The sequence below is a fragment of the Vidua macroura genome, chromosome 5 (genome assembly GCF_024509145.1).
Source record: "Vidua macroura isolate BioBank_ID:100142 chromosome 5, ASM2450914v1, whole genome shotgun sequence".
Lineage (NCBI taxonomy): Eukaryota > Metazoa > Chordata > Aves > Passeriformes > Viduidae > Vidua > Vidua macroura.
Window position 1 is genome coordinate 28,259,030 of NC_071575.1, and position 7,401 is coordinate 28,266,430.

The 7,401-nt window shown below is 40.0% G+C and overlaps 1 protein-coding gene across 1 annotated transcript in view; it reads right to left on the reverse strand.

Moving 5' to 3' along the window:
- The window catches only part of TMEM178B (transmembrane protein 178B), a 206,150-nt gene extending 198,998 nt beyond the window's left edge, over nucleotides 1-7,152 (reverse strand). Inside the window, exon 1 of the mRNA XM_053977885.1 lies at nucleotides 6,771-7,152. Coding sequence (XP_053833860.1) covers nucleotides 6,771-7,152 — 382 coding nt within the window. The remainder of the gene's footprint in view (nucleotides 1-6,770) is intronic.
- Between the last annotated feature and the right edge of the window lie 249 nt (nucleotides 7,153-7,401).

Here is a 7,401-nt window from a genome sequence, read left to right on the forward strand (position 1 = left end):
CTGAGCTGAGGTATGAGAGATTTAGTCCCTTGCCTCAGGTCATGAAGAAAGGCTATGGCAGAGCTTGGACTGAATTCTGGCTTTGTAAGCCCCTGCCCTAACTGCAGTACTACCTTTCTTTCATCTATTTTGGTACTTATGTACAAAGGATTATGATTTCAGCAGGCTCAGCCAGGCAGTTCTGAATATTTATTTATAAAAGAATTAGGCCTAATGAGAAAGAAAATGGATAAATTTCCTTTTTTTTTTTTTTTACCTCTGATTTCTCTCCTGCAGGGAAAATGTGTTAGTTTATATTCTTTTTTTAATGGGTTCTATTCCAGATGATCTGTTAAGGGAAGTTGGATTCCAGAATACACATTATTTATTTATTTATTTATTTATTTATTCCTTAAAAACTAAGAAACACCATCTCATTTCTTTCTTTTGGTCCTAAAGAGGTAGATATGTAGTCAAGAGTTCCAGCAGCAGTTTGTGAGCAATGAGCCATTAAGTAACTCACATTATAAATTACTGTCATTATTTCTGCTAAACCTACAAAAAACAAAGGTTTCTTACCTATAAAGGTTCTGCAATAGTTAATGGACTCATTCCCCCTGCTGGTTTTGCAATAGTTAATGAACTCATTCTCCTCTTGAAGCTTTTCTAAATGCACAGAAATACTTTTTCAATGAGAAAAGCATATTTATATGGATTTTTATTGCAGGAGATGACAAAATAGTTCAGACCATTTCATCTCTATTAAAGTAAAATTATCTTTCAAATTTTTATTTTTACACTGAATAGAACACAACTGCACTCATATTAAATCTTTCCTCCACAGCTTTTACAAATTTTTAGCAGTAGGCAGAAAGGATAAAAATGCTGAGATTTCTCAAAAGGATATGGATGTTCAATTAAATGAACAGGAATTAAGCATTCAGTCCTGCAGGCAGCTTGCAAATATCAGTTTCTCTTGAGAAGGGCATGATCCCATCATTTTTACTCAGGCAAAATTTCCATTTGTCTTTACTGGCAAATTTGTTTGAAAGCCAACAGCTTGATTGAAATTTGCCCTTTAAAAAGTCATGATCAAAACTGGTTGCTGTTCTGTTAAATTACATATATGTTCTTAGTATTTTTAGCAGATATATAGTATCAAACTAATTATCTCAGATGTGTCAGAGGAATGTGTCAGGTTCTTATTACTTGTGGCAAATAAACTTTTTAATGAATTGCTATTTAAATTTGATGCAATTAAAATATTAAATTGCTTATTCAAAATATGATGGGCCAAATCCTGTCATACACATGAACGAGTGATTTCATCCACTAAAGGATTTTAGAAAATCCCTGAACAAGAGGATGGCTTTGCTCTATCTCAGTTGTTTGACTTCCAGTCTTACATCAACAGACTAAGAATAATTTCAGCATCAAAACCTACAAAACTGAGTACCTGGATAGCCTAAGATTCAACTCCAGTGCTGTCTATTGCCTGAATTTCAGTGGATGCCTCCAGCAGAACTCCAGCTGTGACAGGAGGGAGCACAGACCTTGCACTGGCCTTTCTACCCAGGGACAATTTTAACCTCAAAGGAAACACTAAAGGCCTGAACTTGCTGCATCACCATGTTCAATAAAACATTTACTATTGAATTCTCTAGGATCAGAATCAAGACTTCAATAAAGTCTGTTTTTTAATGAGTCCATTTGGAAAACAGCTGGGATTTCAAGCACAGATTTTAAACAAAGCATTTGAGTCTTTAGTGTCTAAAGGATGCATGAAAAAATTGGCTGTCTTAATTTACCTGTCAAAATCATTGCATTTTAAAAGTCAAATCATTGCAAGGTATTGCAAGAATTTTTACAAAAATAAATCTTTTTGCTCTTTTCAGCTAGATATAGCTGCAAGTAGCCTCTCTCAGTAGCCTCTTTCCATTTGTGTATAAATAATCCCTAGTGATGGCTGGAGTAGACCTGTTAAGCCTTTCTTCCTCAGTTATGCCCTGCATCTGACAAACCAAACCAGAGAATGCTTTCATCCCAGAAATCTTGCATATTATTTCAGGTGAAGGTGGGCTGCACAGGAATTACTTAGGGTTTGGGTTTTTTGGGTTTTTTTTCAGTGGTGGCATGGGCTTAGTATACTCACAATAAAATGTTTTTAAAATAGGATTTACTATGACTTCCAAAGATCTCAGGGGAAGAAAGAAGGTAAAAGGAGGGTTAAAATAATAAGGTCATTGTAAATTCTGGGGGGTTTTAAATAAAAATTGGATTCCAATGGCAGGCAGCAGAGCCCCATACAGTCAGGTTTAACTGGCAGCCTTCCAAAGGCAAGATGAAAGGTCCTCTGAGTAGTAATTGTCTAAATGGAACAGACTCTGGTTATTGTGCAACTTCTTCATCTACTTTATTGTACCTTTATAATTAAATGATGTAATTCCCTTTTTTCCTTTCTTGTTTTCCTCTCAACTACTGCAGGAAAGCATCTGAGCAGCATTGCCATAGGATGCAGACAGACACTGTGGCTCCCCATTTTTTTCCTGGCTCACTACAAGCTGTATACAAAGAGCTGTGAGCTGCTGGTTGCCAAAGCAGGACATAAACTCTTTCTTCTCCCAGACGCTCACCTGCATTCCAGCTCTCTGCTTGTTTAGTGCTGGAGTTGCTTGGCTCACTCAGAGTTGTTGCTTGGGTGAGGGATTGCTGCTTTTGCTAGAAACTCCACGGTAAAGAGGCAAACAGTGGATCTGATAGGACAGGGTGAGCTCTATACTCAAAGGGGCCTCCAGCAGCAAGGCTATTCAGTTTGTGGAGGAGACTGGAGAATTGGAGAATTCTTCTTCTTGAGAATTGGAAGGATTTTAGAATATTGCGCTGAACAACCCCAGAGCCAGTATTTCCTGACTCTGCAAGGCTTTAGGGATCAGAAGTGAAACTCTGGTCCTGAGATGCTAAAAGGCTCAACCAGATGTGAAAGCAGAATCAGAGGAACAGCTCCATTAGCTTGTTCTTTTTCACTGGTCCCTCTGTACGAGAATGCTTTCCCTCAGTCCAAGCAGTCCATTCCCAGAAATATAGATTATTCAGCAGAGGAAAAGTTAGCAAGACTGAGACCTCAGTTTGCGTGTTCAACTCCAAAAATTTCTTTATTGATTGTAATTTCTGTTGTTTCTTATTTGTTTGTTTTGGTTTTTTTTTTCCATGATGACAAAGAGAAGAAATTAACTGCTTAATTTTGTTGCAGCTTTAGAACACTCAAGTCTTTGGTCTCATGCTATCTGCCTCTCCCTGAGTATTCTTACTTGTGACAATCTCTTTTAATTCCCTGCCTATTTATCTAGTTGTATTATTTTGAAATATGCACATGGGTTCTATGAAAATATAAAAACAAAAAGTATAGGAGAAATAAAAATAGGACCAACTATTTTTTATATGTATTACTATCTATTACACCTATATATAAGAAACCTGAAGTAACAGATCTCTAGTTTTTCTAGCAAAATCCAACATAAAGGTCTTGATTTATTTCCCAGAAAGTAAAAATTAATAAATACAGAATAGAATTACAGAAGTGACCCAACCTATTCAGGAACAGAACAGGTTTTTAAAATCATTGGTATCAGAATATTGCCAAGTACCACAGTTTCTGATCCTGCCACAAATCATTGCCTATAGCCTGTATTAATTTCAGCAGAGTTCATAAGCAGAATAACTGCAGGGTATTTGAAAAGCTAGTTAGGCTCTTAATGACCACTTTTTGTTATACTTTGATAGACAAATCTCAATAGACCATTCTCAACACTGGAAGTTTTGCCTAGGGAAAAATGTAGGATCTGTTTTAAACTAAATGGATCACAGATCCTGTCCAGCTTTAAAAACAAATAAACAAAAAACCAAAACACTTAATAAAATTCACATTCAATTATATATAACATTACACACAATATTTGGGGCCAGAACCTGCATTAGTTTATCCACTTCTGGAAGAGGTGTATTACATTAAATTAACAGAGGAACAAGAGTTAAAGCTGTATGTACTAATAACATCCTCTTTTATAAGGTATTTGCCCTGGATCTGATAGAGAGTGATTTCATCTGTGCAAGGATATGTGCCCCAGTCAGGTTATTTGAACACTACACACAGAGAACATCTGCGGCCCCTCACACCTGCATGACACACTCTGTCCACACACCCATCCCTACAACTAGCTCCCAAAAAAGCATTTGTCATGGAAGTGAAAACTACTTTTAGTTTTTACTTTCATGATAGATCCTGTTGGTATGAACCTGGAATACCTGCCTTGTTTTGAACTCACAGCTCTTCTCAACATTGGACAGCAGTAACACTTACTTCACTTTCATCATAAGTGAGGATCAAAAAGGAAACATCTCCATTTCTATTTCTGAGCAAGTCAAACACTTTATTTTATTGAATTGCCATTATACTTGCTTTTTCTGTATTTCAGCATATATATGTATATGCTATACCTCTATATCATCATGGCTGAGAGCCATAGCATAGATCCTCACCCAAGAAAGGCCATCAAATGAACTAAAATGTTGCTGTTTATCTCCCTCCTGAACACTTCTCTCATCCTATAATGAAGTTTGTTAGAAGTGTATCAGACAACATTTAGAGCAGGCAAGGAGGGACACACCCAGAGCTCCTTTATGTGCACAAGTTGCACATCTGACCTGGGGCAGTGACTTTGCCAAGTGGCTCTCTAGCCATCTGCAGACACACCTATGCAGGAGTGTGTGTGCAGGGACACTCACTGCCCCTGAGCCCAGGGAATCCCTGGCTACTGGCTGGGTTCTGTATGTTTAGAGTTAGTTTACTGCACACACTCACACACACTCATTCACACATATATGAACACAAGCAGACTATAGCAAGACCTTTCAAAGTCCACCTTCTCCTGCATGTAACCATCTTGCTTTGTCATATTCTCCCTATGGTTAACACTTAGCAGAGCTGCCATTACACATAACCCTGCGCCACACAATTTCAGCTGTTTCTGGCAGGAGAAATGGACATTCCTGCTCCCAGGACAAGGCAGGTAGGGAAAGAGGAAAGAGTCTCACTTATTTCAGGCTGAAAATCCTCTCTAATAACCACAACTCCATTTGCAAAGGTGAGCTCTGTTGACATGTTTGCCCACTGTCAAGGTTGAATTTGTTTATGCCCCGAGCACAGCGAGCACACGTGGCAGAGCAATCCAGCTCACCATGGCCAGCCTAGCACATACCATCCTTGCCTAGATGGAGAAGAGGAATCACTCCCTTGGCACTGAAACCAGCAGCAAGAATCTGCGCTCACAGGCTTTCAACATGTCCACCTGCCCTTTACAAATGGGGCTGAAGACACCAATCTATTTCCTAGGAGTTGTTAAATAGCAGCTGGATATTAAGGGTCCCTAGGAACACAGGCAAGATCCCAAGCAGTGATCCAGGTACACCCCCTGCTTGGACTGGTTTGGTACAAGTTTCTACCATGCTACTTACATCCAGAGCTCACTCGTAAAACATATGAAACAAAACCTGCACATGGGCAAACGTGTGAGAACACCCCTCCTGAATAAGTAACTTTAAATAATAATTCCACTTGCAATGTCTGAGGAGGGAATTAATGAAGGCTATCAAGAGAGTTTGGGATAGAGAACACTCTTGGAAGACAAGAATTTTGGAAGATGGCATTATGTGAGAAGCAATCATTTCACTACAATGGAAATAAACCAATGGGGAATCTTCCGATTGCAACAGAAGAACCATGGGAGGGAAATGTTATTTTGTTGTACAGAGTAACCATGCTGTGGGTAGCAAAGATGCCGTCATCCTTTACTGAAACCCTCATCGCCCTGCAAAAACATGCATCTTCTCTTTAGGTAGGGGTTTATGCATGTGGCCCCTTTCTATACTTCAGATCAAAGAAACATTTGGGGCAAAATGACCATCACCTTGAACAACTACCCTGGGGGAAAAATTAAGACAAAGGACCAAAAGACTAGAAAAAAAATAGCACAAAAATGCTACAGGAAAACAGATGCATCTCCACCCCAAGAGAAAATTATTCCTTTCTAATAAATTCATGTAATGTTTTGTAGATATCGAAAATATTCCAAAGCATAGCTCAGTGTAAACAGCAAGCTGGGTCTCCTCCTGCTCTTTAGCATTTCTCTTTGTTTACTCTCCATTTGAGGATAGAAAAAGCCTACATGTGAGCACTGCAAATGGTGTATTTCAGGATGGATGGGATATTCAGAAAGGCAGACATATGTAGCCTCCAATAAACTACGATGTACTTTGCCCAAGCCACCAGGGTCAAACAAACTAAAAAAAAAAAAAAAAAAGAAAAGAAAAGAAAAAAGGAAAAAAAAAAAAAAAAAAAAAAAAAAAAAAAAAAAAAAAAAAGGAAAAAAAAAATCCAGTGTCTGCTTTATGCATGTTTCTTATTTGTGTGTGGAAAAAAATCTGATACCATGGTGATGGGAAGACTATATCCAGATTAGAGAGAGGCATGAAAAAGATATTCTGGGGTGTGTGTGTTCTCACCCTCATTGCCTTCTTGCTCCCAAACCCCATGTCCCAGGAGTAGAGATCCTGTGGGAAATTGCCCTGGCAGTGCTTCTGGAAGCAATGCCCAGCCAGGCCAGTTCACCCCTTGCAAGGAGAGGTACTTGGCTAGAGACGCCAGCTCCCGTCTGTGAGCCCAAATGACTCTGCTCAGCCCCTGCTCATCTCAGGAGAGCTTGGCATGTCCATCTGGTAAAAAAAACAGCCCTTACCTTTGGCAATCAGCTCCTCCAGCTCCTGGTCAAATCCTTGTCGGTGGCATTTCCTCCAGAGCCCCATGTTGGTGGAGTTGTACTGTCTGTTACACTCATCAACTGCGCTCATAGCAAAGATCTGCCTCCTGTTTCTTGCCAAGAGGAGTTTCCCTTCCCAGCGGTCCAACCTAGACCTGCTGGCCCTGAGAGGCAGGTTGTTGTTGGAGTTATAAATGAAGCCAGGATCATTTCTCTTAGTTGTGATGCTCTTGCACCTCTCCCTGTGCTTCCTGGCATCAGTTTCGTACCAATGGTCAGAGCAGATTGCCACAGCCAGCATGCCAAGGGCACACAGAGCTAAAGAGAGGCCAGCATAGAGCAGTAACCTTCCAGCAGCCATGCCTCAGCTTCACAGAAACACCATGGACATCTTCACAACAGGCAAAGCTGTTGGGGGTGAGACCATGCAAAAGCCACCGGAGCACCTGCTAGGTGTCACTTGGCACAGACTACCTCAAACATCCCCAACTCCTGTGGCTCACATCCACGCTGCAGAGGGATGCTGAGAGCACTACAAAGTTCTGCCCTGGAGGCAGTCTTGGAGTCTCATCTGCCTTTTCTCCTCTGCAGAGGAGACCTGGTGAGGAGA